Here is a 15,099-nt window from a genome sequence, read left to right as displayed (position 1 = left end):
TTATTTGTTTTCAATTTCAGACATCTGTTGCATGTCATGCACCCAACCTGCTTCCAATTACTCCTGTTTCCCTGCGTGAGGTAAAAAAAACAAGGAAAAATCCTGTTGAAGTGTTTTTATGAGAGGCATACTTATGCCGAGATATTGCACAGAGAAAAAAAAGGTCTGAAGTTTAATATTCCCATGTAATTTTCTGAAGTGTCCTTGGGCAGCTGTCGGGCATGAGCTGATAAATTTAGTCATTTAAATCTGGTGAGTGGCCGCTGCACCTGCTGCATCTCGGCCTTATGCAAGAGTAACGATATCCATCTCCTGTTAAACCCATTCATGCACCAATCTGTTGTTTAGCTACCAAAAACACGCCATCACAATTGCTATTGTTACTGCAGAGCAATGTCAGAAATGGAGAACCTCAGAAATGTTTGAACCTCAGAAAAGCAGCATCATTAGAACACCTGCAGCTGTTAAGAGAAAAGCAGCTCACGTTTACGTGCCACGTGTGAGACAAAAACTGTCTTGTGCTAACAGTAACAGTAAACACTGCAGGAGACATCTTGAACCTGAAAATCAGGTAATCACTCCTGGACTTAAAATCCCTGCTGAACTCCCTGCTGATCCCAACTGTAATTTTCACCTAAAGGCCAAATTCCTGTTTGGCCAGATGGGCAAAGTGTTAGCCAATCACTTTACAGTTTCACAGACGGCTCTCTTAAATTAAAACCACATCTACAAATACAGAGGTTTTGCAAACAATTCAATTCAATTCAATTTTACTTATATAGCGCCAAATCACAACATAAGTCGCCTCAAGGCGCTTCATAGATACAGAGAAAAACCCAACAATCATATGACCCCCTATGAGCAAGCACTTTGGCAACAGTGGGAAGGAAAAACTCCCTTTTAACAGGAAGAAACCTCCGGCAGAACCAGGCTCAGGGAGGGGCGGCCATCTGCTGCGACCGGTTGGGGTGAGAGAAGGAAGACAGGATAAAAGACATGCTGTGGAAGAGAGACAGAGGTTAATAACAGATATGATTCAATGCAGAGAGGTCTGTTAATACATAGTGAGCGAGAAAGGTGACTGGAAAGGAAAAACTCAATGCATCATGGGAATCCCCCGGCAGCCTATGTCTATTGCAGCATAGCTAAGGGAGGATTCAGGGTCACCTGGTCCAGCCCTAACTATATGCTTTAGCAAAAAGGAAAGTTTTAAGCCTAATCTTGAAAGAAGAGATAGTGTCTGTCTCCTGAATCCAAACTGGAAGCTGGTTCCACAGAAGAGGGGCCTGAAAACTGAAGGCTCTGCCTCCCATTCTACTTTTAAATACTCTAGGAACAACAAGTAGGCCTGCAGAGCGAGAGCGAAGCGCTCTAATAGGGTGATATGGTACTACAAGGTCATTAAGATAAGATGGGGCCTGATTATTTAAGACCTTGTATGTGAGGAGCAGGATTTTGAATTCAATTCTGGATTTAACAGGAAGCCAATGAAGGGAAGCCAAAACAGGAGAAATATGCTCTCTCTTTCTAGTCCCTGTCAGTACTCTTGCTGCAGCATTTTGGATTAGCTGAAGGCTTTTCAGTGAGTTTTTTGGACATCCTGATAATAATGAATTACAGTAGTCCAGCCTGGAAGTAATAAATGCATGAACTAGTTTTTCAGCGTCACTCTGAGACAGGATATTTCTAATTTTAGAGATGTTGCGCAAATGGAAGAACAGGTGACCAACCCGTCTGTGACACTCATTGTCTGTGTGTGTTCCCCAGCTGGTTGTCAAAAACCTCCTTGCAGTCACTTTGGCTGCCACAGTCGCCTCTAGTTTGCATGGAAGATGGTGACATGTCTGCAGAGACTCACCAACTACCAGCTGAGTGACAGTAAAACTTTAAAAAGGACAGTGCAAACTGGAAATAGTAAATGTTTGTTCAAAGTAATAGTCACGCCATTTGAATGCCAATGTTGTTGGTAAGCTGCTAGTTAGCCAGTGTTTGCAGACCAGTTGCCATTTTCTATAACCTCCAGCAACCAGTTAAGGAGTGCTCATTTTTCCCTTTCGTCTGCTGGTTAAACCACGTCAACTCTCGAGCAGTGAGTTCATGATGTCACTCGGGTCACTCAGGTCCACTCTTTAGCAAAAACACTCAAAATGCAGTCTCACAAACCAGCTGATGATGTCACCACGGTTACACTTTAGGAAAGTCTTTATCTGATCCTGATACGTTTATCAGACGGAGACAAAAACAGCTGGAAATGGATGATAATGCTGTGCTGTAATATGTGGAGATAAGCATTTGTTTGTTAAACATATAAACGTCTGAGCTACACTGAGCTCACACTGTTGGCTTTTTGGTGCTCCAAGAGGCCAGAAAATATAAATATTTCACTATTAAGCTCAACCCTGACACGTTCACACTGGAGAACATGTTGACTCTGAACACAAAGAGAACCAGATCTAAAGAGGTTAGATCAGAAACAGTTACCATCAAGAAACATTTTTGAGCAAAGACAAAAATCTTCATGGAGCCTCAAAACATGCTTGAGCTTTATCAATTAAAATGATATCATGTTTCTCACGCAAGCCACTGAATTTGTGATCCCTGTTCTAGAGGAAAAAGGTTGATCCTATCAGGAAGAACCTCAATTTATTGTTTGGATATTTCACTTAAAACCCCTGAAATTCCAGTTTTATGGTGGCACTGCAGGAAACCCATAACTCTGATGATCATAATAGTCTTTATGAAAGATTACTGACTTATGCAGGCCGGATCAATCCACAGATCTATAACTAATATTTTTTCATTACTTTAGCTCTTCACTGCTTTTGTACTTAGTGAAAGTTACTAAAAGCAGGTAAGTGATCACCTATAAAACCCTCCTGTTACAGACAGAAAGCAGTCGAACATCACGTGACGACACAAACAACAGCTTTTATCTGCCTTTACAACACGTGCAATACATATTAGAGCAATACAGAGATGACAGAAAACATCACACTCATGAAATATCTTCAATATCTACAAACACATCTGAGAATGAGTCTCTAAAGAGGCTCAAAGCTGCTACAGAAGCCAGCAAAGCATGAGCGAGCATCAGAGCATCATAATAAAAATTAATAATTAAACAGATGTTCACAGAGGCAGTGTTAATTATACTGAACAAATAGCACTTTTAATTAGGATTTACAATTTTAAGCAGGGTAGTGTGGATACACGTCCCAGAGTCATTCCAGCTCCTTAAAGGTAAATATGAGTTGATTTTCTAACCTAATTTCTTTTTGTGAAAGTATTTTTGTTTGGTTGGTTTTTTAATTTTGAAAAAAAAAAAGTTCAACCCAAACTTTCCACATTTTATAACTAAAAGAATTAAATAATTATTAATAAAGTACCTTTCCACTCCAGCGTTCTTAAAACAATGATTTCACAGTATGAAGGTTAAACTTCATAGCTTCATTAAGTACACTGTGATAGAGGCACTGACTGATTAAATACGGAATGACATCAGGTGAGGTCATGGATATCCCAATGTAGACAAATTCATCCGCCACTGAAAATAGTCCCCCCAAAATGCACTATTTTCCTGTTTGATTGTTAAATTTAGAAAACAGCACAACAAAGAGGATTTTATTGAGGCTTTAAGAGCTGGAAATATTTTTTTTAAGTTTTGTATGTTCAGAGGGAGAAAGCAAAAGCGAGAAAGTATGAAGCAGAAACGGACAAACACATTTTTTTTTGAGAGGGAAGGGATTTGTACATGAATTAATTCAAGGACTGCAGAGTAACACCAGACTTAACCTCAAGTCTTAAAAAATGATCTCGTAAACATGCTTTAAATACTTCAATGAGAGCAGCTCTCCAAGGAAACACACCCAATAGTGCATTCAAAGTGAAATACATCCACACTGCCTGTACTGTACAGCACTTATTTACTATCCCCACAGTCTCCAACCCCGCAGACTGGAAATGAGTTATTAAACTTCAGCTGTGTGAACCCAAACAAGCCAAACACCAAAAATGTCCTTTGGAGTAAACTTTCCCACTGGATTGGAACAAAAAAACAGAGGGTAGGTGTGAACGCACCCTCAGATGATGTCATACCTTCCCTCACTGCTTCAAACCTGCTGCAGTTTTACTAACCACGCACACACATACACACATAAACACACAAAGGTAGTGTTTCTGGGGGTCAGGATGCAGATGGGATTGGCGGGCAGCTTTTGGGGGTGTGGTTGAGGTCTCTGACAGGCTCTGAAGGGCGTTGACCCTGCAGGCGGGTCAGCAGCGTGGTCCGGCGGATGCTGCTGTCCGAATCCTGGTGGTGGAACCGGTTTCGCAGGTGGCAACAGCACGGCAGGCTGCGGGCGAAGTCCGACAGCAGGTTACCGCTGAAGATCATGTAGATCCAGGGGTTGCAGCAGCTGTTGAGGCTGGCCAGCAGGGCGGAGAGCGTCACAGCGGCATTCTCAGAGTCTGCAGGGGAAACGGGAAGAGAGATTTATGAAGCACACTCGGAGACGTCAGCAACTAAACCAAAGTGTTTTTCCTTTTAAAGTACATGTACTAGTCTGAAACACACTGGAGTACTGCCAGCCTGCCGGGCAGCTCTTAATAAGGTTTGGCTGCCTTCATGTAGCTGTGGCCTGCAAAGCAACCCCGAGCGAACGCCAGTATTAACAGACCAGCTCAGCTCTCCTGCACCACCGATAACAAGGACAGCTGATGCTGAAGGCCGCGTGAGACTCAGCAATTCTCTCCTGATTAAAGACGGATCGTTTGCGGTGAGACAGCAGCAGAGGTTTGGAGGGATAGAAATGGTAATAATTACTGACAAGTTTCATTACAGCAGAGCAAATGGTTAAGTCCAGTGAGGCATTCAAACAAGAGTGCATCAAATAGAAATACATACATTAACTACTCTAAAAATACATTATTTGGCCTTGCTATCATATTCAGGCCTCCTGTTTTTATGTCCTCCAAGGTCATGTGTTTGGAAGAGTCAGCGTATCATTCTGTTTGTAAGCACGATAACTTACATTCACCAAGGTCTTCAAGGTCAACTTAGTGATTTATAACGTATATAACCTCTTATAAGTGTGCTGTGAATTATCAACACATAGAAAGTACCACATAAAGATTTTAAATATCATGTCACATTTGACCTCTGACCTCTCCTTCAAGGTGAATAGATTAATCTGAAGGTCAAAGTAAAGATAATGCTATGTCGAGCTATTTAAAACTTTTCGTTGAACTGCCATTGTTTGTATTGACAACATATAGCCATACGTATGTGGATACTAAATATCACATTACTTTGAACCTCTGAACTCTTCCTTAAGGTCAAATAAGGTAAAACTTTAATAAAAAGACTTTTATATTTAAAACTCTATAAAAATTCTGCTGCCTTCAATTCAGTTCAATTTAATTGTATTTATATAGCATCAAATCACAACAACAGTTCCTTCAAGGTTCTTTATATTCTAAGGTAAAGACCCTACAATAATACAAAGAAATCCCAACAATCAGCAGGCACTTGGCGACGGTGGGAAGGAAAACTCAGTTTTAACAGGAAGAGACATCAAGCAGACCCAGGCTCCAGGAGGGGCGGCCATCTGCTTTGACCGGATGATGCTGGTATACAGGGGCTGTATCCCAATTCAGGGTCTGCAGCCTTAAAGGCCGCATTTTAAGGCCGATTACGTCACAGACTGAGGGACCCACTGCTGCACATCATCTGTGAGGCTTTGCACCCCTGATGATCCACCAGGACAAACTCAGCAGTGTGTGAGGAAGAGGAGGAGGAAGAGCCAGCAGCAGCTGACAGATGGAGAGAATAGACAGACTGTTCCCTGTTTGTGAAGGACTGCTAGGAAAGTTTAAAATAACTAATTGTCTGTCCTGAATCAGTCTTATTAAATAATTTAATCATTCCAGTGTTTTCAGTGTGGGAGAAAGTACTCAGGGCCTTCAAGTTAAACACTATGAAAGGCAGAAACAAGTTTAATATTCAGAAACCTAAAGTCTGTATCAGCAGCAGAATGGACCTAAAAATGTTTGTTTCAGTTCTATGAAGCTTTGAGTATTTTGGATTAGTAGCACTGCTGTGTTTGTTGCATCATATTGCTGTAATTGTTTATATGTTTTATATATTCTGAGGTAAGTTGATCTATAGTGTTACATCATATTCTATAAGGATGTTATGTGTTTGTAGACTTTCTGCCCAGTTTGACCCATTTAGCAGACGTCAGCCTGTTTAAGGCTCTGATATCTATTCTGTATGACTTAAAGCAGTTATGACATGGTCTGATTTTCTCACCCAATAAAGGAATATTTCATATATCAGTCTACTCTTCATTTTATCAGACACAGTTTTCACAGCTCGTACATTTGCTTTTTACACATATATGTAAGCATTGAGCCAAATTTAGTAATGCCAACATATTAAAAGAACAATATTTGTCTCTTATATATAATACATCTATAGATACACTGTCAAAGATACTTGTCTTTGAGTGAAGATTTAAGGTGATGGGAAATATAAATAAATGCAACTCTACTCTTTACTGAAGCTCAGTATTTGACACGGAGTTCAAACTCACTGCTGTAATAACTAATAATGATTAATATAATAACCATAATATTGGCCATATTATATTTACATTACCAAAGTGAGATGACTTTAGTCTCATGAACAACATTAGCTAATTGTTATTTAATAGCTAATCTTAAATGACTGTTCAGTAAAGAAATGAAGCCCAACAATCATGTTTTACAGTCCTGGGGTCTCAGCCTCAGATACCTATCAAATCACACAAAGCTCATGTAGAAACAAATGTATAAAATGTGTTCTCCTTTATTTCTGTCAAACAAAGCTGTATGAAACGTTTCCAGCTGTTAGTATCATGGTTGCTAGGCAACCTGGGCAGCACAAGGGAGGCTAGACCGTCCCATTTCACAACCTTACAAGCCTCGCACTTCCGGCCTCAGCAGTCTTTGACTTTGAGCACCTAAGGCTGCGTACTTTAAGGCTGCAGACCCTGAATTGGGATACAGCGAGGGATTCTAAATGTTATATTGACCTCTGTCCTGTGAACTATGACCTCACGTTTGCATTTCAGAGCTGCCTTTCTTTCAAGATGAGCCAAAACGTCTTCTATTTGAGAGAAATGATTGAGAGAATGAGCTGCATAGTTTGTTAGAAGTATACTTCTATACAAATCACCACAAATGTCCTAAGGTACATTTAAAAGAACAGCTAAAACTATGTAAATTTGTAGAAAATACAAAAGTGTTCAACTTTCTGGCCTATCAGAAGTTTCTCTTGCCGTGCTTCTTGTCATAAAACTGTTATTCTGCAATCTGTTGAACTTTTGTTGACTTTTTGGGGCCTTTATGTGGACAAAAATGTCATTAAACAACGTACATAACATCCAGTTGCTGATATGATCGCTGGTTCCCAGTGTGGCCCCGCCTGTGTGTGTTGACAGAAACACAAATATGTAACCAGCCAATCACGGAGCAGCAATTCAGTGCATTTAGGCACGTAAAAACACGATGAAGATGACCTGCTGAAGTTTAAACTGAACAGCAGGATTGAGATAAAAGTGATTTAAGTGACTCTACAATACACACAGGGTCTTCTTGATTGCAGAAAATTGGAAAAATGTTGCCTGCTCAGCTTTGGGATGTGGTGGAATGGGAGATTCGCATTGTGGATGTTCAGCAGACAAATCTGCAGCAGCTGTTTGATGCTGTCGTGTCAGAATGATCCAAAAATGATGTTTCCAGCACCTTGCTGAATCTTTTCCACAAAGAATTAATGAAGCTCTGGAAGAAATAGAGGTCCAGCCTGGTCATGCCCATGTTCCTGATGACCAAATACCAGAATTTAGACTTAAAAGCATTTGCCAACTGACCAACACCACTACATTGATCATTGTTTGAATTTTTGGCATTTTAAAACATTTGAAAATGAATCTCAAATCTGATATGTTCTAGTTTTTCAACTGTACAGAAACTCCAGCAGAACCCAACAAGCCCAACAGGGTCCCTATATGATGATACTAGAAAGCTTCATCTCTGCTTCAGCCATTAAATGCATGCTTTAATAACAGATATGGTTTGGAAGGAAAGAGTTGGCATTTGTGTAAGTTTGGAAGATTTCCCTGCAATATTGTAATTATTTAAGTTTTAATTAAAGGCCAATTAAAGGCTTTCTTTGTTTAGCTTTGAGCCAGTTTAACCATGTGTGAAGTTTCCAGCTTTTTCAAATACCAATTAAAAAGTAGAAAATATAGAGAAGTGTGGCAGGTCACAGAGAAATTGGAAAGCAGAAACTTGTGGCCAACCTTAACCACAGAATAAATTAAAAGAGGAGATATGTGAAATTTTTTTATTTTTATCTTTTGACGTTTTTTATTAAACCTCAAGCCTGTGCATGTCAGTGCTGAGTAATTTTCCAATGATAGAAGTCAGGATATGAATTTTATTTTGCAGCTTCGGAGTCTGTTAAAGGAGAAAAGGCTGCCCTGGTCTGCTCACCCACTTGAAGAATTTCATTATCACTGTCATACAGAGCCTTACTGACTGGTGAGGGCATGAGTGCTGCTTCCAGCAGCTTGATAGGAATTCATTTTCAGGGAACATCAGGGTTATATCATTTTCTGGCGTAAAACCAGTCAGAGCTCTGAACTTTTTAAATATAATCCCTTTCTGAGTGCAAGGAACAATTTAACCACTTTGTCTCATTTTGAACCCAAACTGCTGCAGAGTGGAGCAAATTAAAATGAAAGATTTTAACCAAACTGAGCCTCACGTGTGAGAGAAATGTTATAATATGCGAGACAGTAAACTGGCTTAGAATCTGTCGATTTATAAACTGACCAAATGTTTACCAAACTGCCAAAAGATTATCAGCATATTCTATTTTGTAAGCTATGATCAAGATCTTAATTAAAGAGTTTAGAAATGCTTCATGACTTCACTGATTCAATCACTGTCTGTGTTTGCAAAATATTTTTCCAGTGGTGGAATGTAACAAAGTATATTTACTCAGGTGTTTTACTGATATGCAGTTCTGATGTTATGTTCTGCTCCTTTTCTATTTTGAGTGAGAATGTTGTGTTTTGTACTCCGTGTTATAGTTTTAAAATTTAAGTTACTCATTTTTATGCTGATGTTAAAAATTTATAAATAGATAGATAGAAGGTAAAACTAACCAGCAGTAAATCAGGTCATTAAAGTCATCTCCAGCTGCATCTTTAGAGTGATGGCAACATATTAACCTTTATGTTTATCGCCTTAACATTTTTATGCTAAAACTTTTGCTGTGTTTGGCAACACTTTGTATAATTATGATTATTATTTGAGGAAAAGTCTAAACATCACTTGGACCAAACGTTTTTTTCACCGGAGGCTGCAGAGATTTGGAATTTTTTTTTTTTTTTCATACCAGAAAATCTCACAGAAAAAAGAAAAATTTCGATTTTAGTTTGAAAATGTGGCTGAAATATCTTCAGGTCTGCAGTTACTGCCTGTGCGAAGCTTTGGCTCACATGCCTTAAATTTCTTTGCACTGAAGAAATGTATCTGTGGGTTTGTTGATGGTTTGCTCTTCAACTGTAATTTCTTCTTCTTCTTTAAGTACTTTCATTATGAGTACACTTTGTTTTATGAAGGTGCTTCATTTCGCACATTTTTCAATATGTCACATTTTTTAATCTGCACCATTCATTTTCATTCATTTATTTATTCATTTTCAGGCACAACAAATACCTATATTGAACATAAAATACACAAAACAAAAAACAAAACTTGCCTGAAAAAGGAGTGGGACGAAGAAAACTTATTAAATCCCACCCCTATACTCACTCATCAACAAAAAAAAACAATAAACTTCCCGCAGCTACGCCCATCATTGCATACAGACCCATCAACAGCCCCGGGCAGATACAAGCATCTAAGCGGCAGCTCGCAACCAACAATTAGAGCCTTCATAACTGAATACAGAATATATAAATTATAAATTGCATTACCACAGGTAACAGGCAGTAATAACTACAAGTAACAGACACACATACATATACATACATATATATCTACACACACAAGTACATATATGTACATACATACGCACACTTTATTTTTTATTTTTTATTTTGGAATCCATACCAGCAATGGTAAGAGAACAGACATTACAGAGCACACTAAAAGCATCATTGAGTATACTGTGACCAGACCAACTGTTTGTAGAGAAATTTAAATCTATGAATATTTTTGCATTGTTTCAATTGTAAACTCAGACTGTTCCAGATTTTCACACCACATACAGACACACAAAAGCCTTTACGGGTTGTTCGAGTTCTGGGTAATTTGAATTCTCCAAAGCCTCTCACATTATAAACCTTTTCTCGAATTTCAAATCTAGTTTGTAAATTTGCCGGTAAAAGTTTAGTAAAAGCTTTATACAAAATTATGGATGTATTGTAATTAACCAGATCCTGGAATTTAAGTAACTTTGCCTGAAGAAAGAATTTGTGAGTATGATCTAGATAACCAGCCTTGTGAATAATACGCAGTGCTCGTTTCTGTACTGTGACTAATGGATTAGTTGTATTTTTATATGTATTTCCCCACACTTCCACACAATATGTAAGATATGGAAGAACCAGGGTACAGTACAGAGTACGAAGTGCATCTTTATCAAGGAATTGTTTCACTTTGTTCAAAACTGCGAGGCTTCTGGAAATTTTGGTTTTTATGTGTTTTTACCATCGGATGATCTAAGGAAAATGAGCCCTTAGCATCTGTTGTAATATATGTAGTGCACATTGTTCTTGTTAAATAAACCCAAATCAACTACATTAATTGATTAATTAAAAAAAATTGTTTCACTACCTTGTAAAAAAAAGTTATTGAGCACTGAAGCACGTTTAAATTATTGCGCAAAATAACATCTGCATGCGGGCACGAGGCTAAACACGTGCCTACCAATAGCAATATTACATTTGGATTTATAGGCTTTGCATTGTGATTTTTATTTAACTGGAGCCGCCAATAATTGAACCAAAGACATCTTAATTAAAGAAAATTTGCTCTTTAGCATTCTTTTAATTCCCTTAAAATCCCTCCCAGGGAAGGTGGAACGTCTAAAGTTGCTACAAAGCAGAAAATTTGACTGCAGACCGGGGTGGACAAGTGCGCTAATTTGTAGATGAGCGCAAAGCATTTTTGCCTCATATGTTGAGGGGATGTGCCTCTTTGTGGCTCAAAGGTGAACACATGTCTCACCAGAAAAGATGTGGCTCAAACGGAGACACGTGGACGTGTGTACAGGCTGAAATAACAGTGTTACAGGGGACTACGTGAGCTGTTAGCTTCTGTTTATTCTCACAAGAAGTTGTGATTCAGTTTAAATTAAATTAAAAATCTGCATTCTGCCTTTAGCTTTGTAATTTCAAACCTGTGAAGTTCGCTAAATTTACTTAAACCTCAGTCTGCCCATTCGCTTTACTCACACTTTGCCACAAGTGTGATTTATATTTTTAGTAAGGTTCTGGTCCTGTCAGCAGGTCACTCACCGTCCCAGGAGAATGTCTCATCCCACACCGACCACATTTGCACCGTGAAGAAAGGCGCCCAGCACACCACGTACGCCACCACGATCACAAAGGTCATCTTGACCGTGCGTAATTTGGCACGGGAGATGGTGCTGACGCTGCTCACCGAGCTCCGGCTCAGCATCCCGCTTTTGCTGGCCTCCGCGCTCTTTCTTCTCTGGGTTTTGTATCTGAGGTTCCTCCAAATCGTACGGCAGATAAATCCGTAGCAGAACACGAGCACGGCCACGGGCACCACGAAGATCCCGACCGTGATCCAGGTGATGTACGCGCGAACCCCCCACGGCTCCACGAAGTGCCCCCAGCAGTCGTAGACGGCTGAGCCGGGGCGCACCTCGCTCAGGGAGAAGATGCAGTACTGTGGGGTGCTGAGGACCAGACTGCACGCCCAGGTGGAGCCGATCATGATATAGGCGCGCTGCGTGGGCTGCTGAAGCGTCTGCAGCGGGTGGCAGATGGCGATATAGCGGTCCACGGTCATCATCACCATCATGTAGGTGGAGGCGAACATGCCCAGCACCTGCAGGTGCTTCACGATGCGGCACAAGAAGTCCGGCCCATAGAAGCGGAACGTGACCTCCCAGCAGAGCTGCGGCAGCACCTGGAAGAAGGCCACCACCAGGTCAGCCAGGCACAGGTGCTTCATAAACAGGTGCATGCGCGACGGTTTCCGCCGGGCTCGGTACATGGCGAGCAGCACGCTCAGGTTGCCCACCACCGCCGCCACGAACGCCAGGCTCAGCACGGTGATCTCGAGCTTGGCCACCTCCTCGTTACGTCCGAACGGGTCGGTGTCGTTTCTCTTCAGCTGCTGCGTAAAGTTAGAGCTATCGGTGCAGTTTTGGTGCGTGGCATTGCAGGAGCTCACCGAGGGGAGCGGCATGGTCACCGTTTCTCCTCCGGGCGCATGGAGGTGTCTGCGCGCTTGTGCGTAACCGTAACCCTCTTCCAGCGTGTACGGGACTATTGAGAAGAATTCACGGGTTAAAAATCCAGAAGGGATCCATCTGTTTCCCTGCGAGGTGCACAAAAACTCCAACCTGAATCCGAGCAGCAGATCTAGCCCCTTTTAAAGTACACTGCCCCCGAGAACCAGCCCTCTGCATGCCTCACTGTATCCAAAGCCCCACACACGCGCGCTTCATCACCTTACTCCCTCCCACCAGCTCCATGCTTAGGATAAAGTGAAAGGGGGGGGGGAGTAAAAGACGAACATAGAGGACAAAATAAAAACTGAAAATACCAGATTAAAAAAAAAGAAAGAACGATTATTTATTTAGTCTTTAAAAAATTACTTTCAAGATCGACTCTTTTTTTTTTTTTTTGTAAATGTCACTATAATAATTTGTCAGTTTCAGTTTTTGAACTTCATCTCTGACATTTTTGGAAAAGTAACAAAAGCCACAAAATTCCAGTTCTGGAAGTCAGAAACTTTTCCTAAGCTACAAATATGTGAAATCAGAAGCTCATAACTGCTGCTGCTGTCTTGTGACCCAGAATATTTTATTGTTACTCTCAAAATTTTTCCCATTTGCCCTGCTGTGAACCCCTTTTCCAGTAAATTAAAATTACATAATGGAAATTCAAAATGTCACATCTCAGGGTGCACACTGGACACCACGGGCCATATTATTGGAGAGAGAATCACAATGATCATGAGCAAGATTCTGGCAACAGTGGGGAGGAAAAACACTATTTAACAGGAAGAGACCGGTGACCTGTCCAATTTTATTACCAAAATCAAAGGTATATTTATATTTTCTCATCATAACATAATGATATGTTTGGTCAAACACAGCAGTATTTTGTGTTTTAAATATCAGTGGAGCAACATGGGGACTACAGCTCTGCCTTTGAGACCATCCCACCCAGTAGACTGCGCCAAGATGTCTGACCAGGATCAACACTGCGCATGTCACATCCCATAACACAACAAAAAAGGCAAGAGAAATGATTATTCACTTTGGGAGGAAGCAGAATCTCCGTGTGTAACTGGTGTGTCCCTGCACACGGCAAACACGTTCCACATATTCACAGCATCTAGTAAAAACAGGCGTAATGATGACAATAATGAACTAAAACACACAATCAGAAACATCAGGGTGGAGAAAGATATAATTAGTGTTAGAAAAGAAATGACACTGACCTCTGCTACAGAGGAATTGCAGAAAAGGAGAGAGGCCAAACGGGTACCACAAAATTAGGGTTGCACCAAAGAAGAAGAAAAGGATGAGGAGGGGCTGATAATGAGCTGATAATGAAGATAACTACAGGCTTGGAGGTGTTAGAAGTCTGGCATACCACAAACAGTTTGGGGTTTAGGACACATTTTGTATAATTATAAGAATATGTCATTTATGACCCGGTTACACACACATCCTGATACATCAACGGGGAGAAGGTGGAGAAGGTGTCCACACTTCCTGAGAGTGCTCAGGAAGGTGAACCTCACACAGCATCTCTTGGTGTCTTTCTACTGGTGCTCCACTGAAATTGTCCTCACTCAGCTCTGCAAAAAATGATAAAAACATCAGAAAACACCAGCTGGCTGCCCTGGAGACATGTTCAGCATCCTGGAAGACTCAGCTTAATCTGTCTGACCTGTTACCCTCAAGAAAACGCACACTTTTCCATCTTAAAGCCATTATCATCCGAAACAATGACTGTACCCCCCCCCCCCCCCCCCCCCCCCCCCCCCAACCAACACACACCACACACCAATTACAACACATGCAACAACAGTTACAGGAGTAAACCCTTTGATGGATTTTTAATGTGCAATAATGGACTTTTTAATGCACACAGTGACAACAAATGTATGGCACTGTAGAAATATGTTTTGTGTGCCTGAGTGGAAAGAACTGTTTTATTATTTATATTTACGGTATAACTTATTTATATCATAAAATTAATTGAGTCAGACTTTGAGAGCGACTACATTTACTTGTATATGTTTTTTTCTGCGAGTCTTTAATAAGTGTTTTATAATGCGGTCAAACAAGCATTCAGTAATCCAACTTAAAAAGTTAAAAATTAAAAATTAAAACCACCAAACTTGGGTGAAATAATGAATACCATTAGATACAACACCACGGCTTAGCTGTCAGTTTACATTTTGTGGCATCACATGTAACGCCTGCAGGTGGATGAAACGATACTGAGCATGTGCAGTAGGCAGAAGCAAACCATGATGCTTGAAAACAGCAGATCCAAAAGGTAAATAAAATCCCTCCATGAGCATCAGAAGCCCACTTGCCAACAGGCTGATTTTCTTATGAGGAATAAAGTGTGAATCCACATTTGTTTTCAGTTTATGTGCATAATAGAAATAAAAAGATGACACCGCAACCATTAGAAATGATAAACAGCAGTGCTTAAAGGCTTCCCGCACATTTTCCAAACCAAATTTGCCTCACGGGACCTTTAATTCTCCTCCTCTGTGGCAGAACTTCGTTGTCCCGCCGTCCTCTGCCAATGAAGTAAATAA

General features: G+C 40.5%; 1 protein-coding gene across 1 annotated transcript; it reads right to left on the bottom strand.

Moving 5' to 3' along the window:
- Positions 1-2,908: 2,908 nt before the first annotated feature.
- On the bottom strand, positions 2,909-12,729 carry LOC309692011 (arg8-vasotocin receptor-like). Its single transcript, XM_082510119.1, has 2 exons — positions 11,574-12,729; positions 2,909-4,467 (listed from the first exon to the last, which is right to left on the bottom strand). The coding sequence occupies exons 1-2, from the start codon at positions 12,493-12,495 to the stop codon at positions 4,184-4,186; spliced, it is 1,206 nt and encodes a 401-aa protein (XP_082366245.1). The 5' UTR covers positions 12,496-12,729; the 3' UTR covers positions 2,909-4,183.
- Positions 12,730-15,099: the final 2,370 nt, after the last annotated feature.

The sequence above is a fragment of the Aulonocara stuartgranti genome, assembly GCF_965226115.1.
Source record: "Aulonocara stuartgranti genome assembly, chromosome: 17".
Lineage (NCBI taxonomy): Eukaryota > Metazoa > Chordata > Actinopteri > Cichliformes > Cichlidae > Aulonocara > Aulonocara stuartgranti.
Note: the sequence above shows the minus strand (reverse complement) of the source record. Positions and strands in the feature narration are given on the sequence as shown.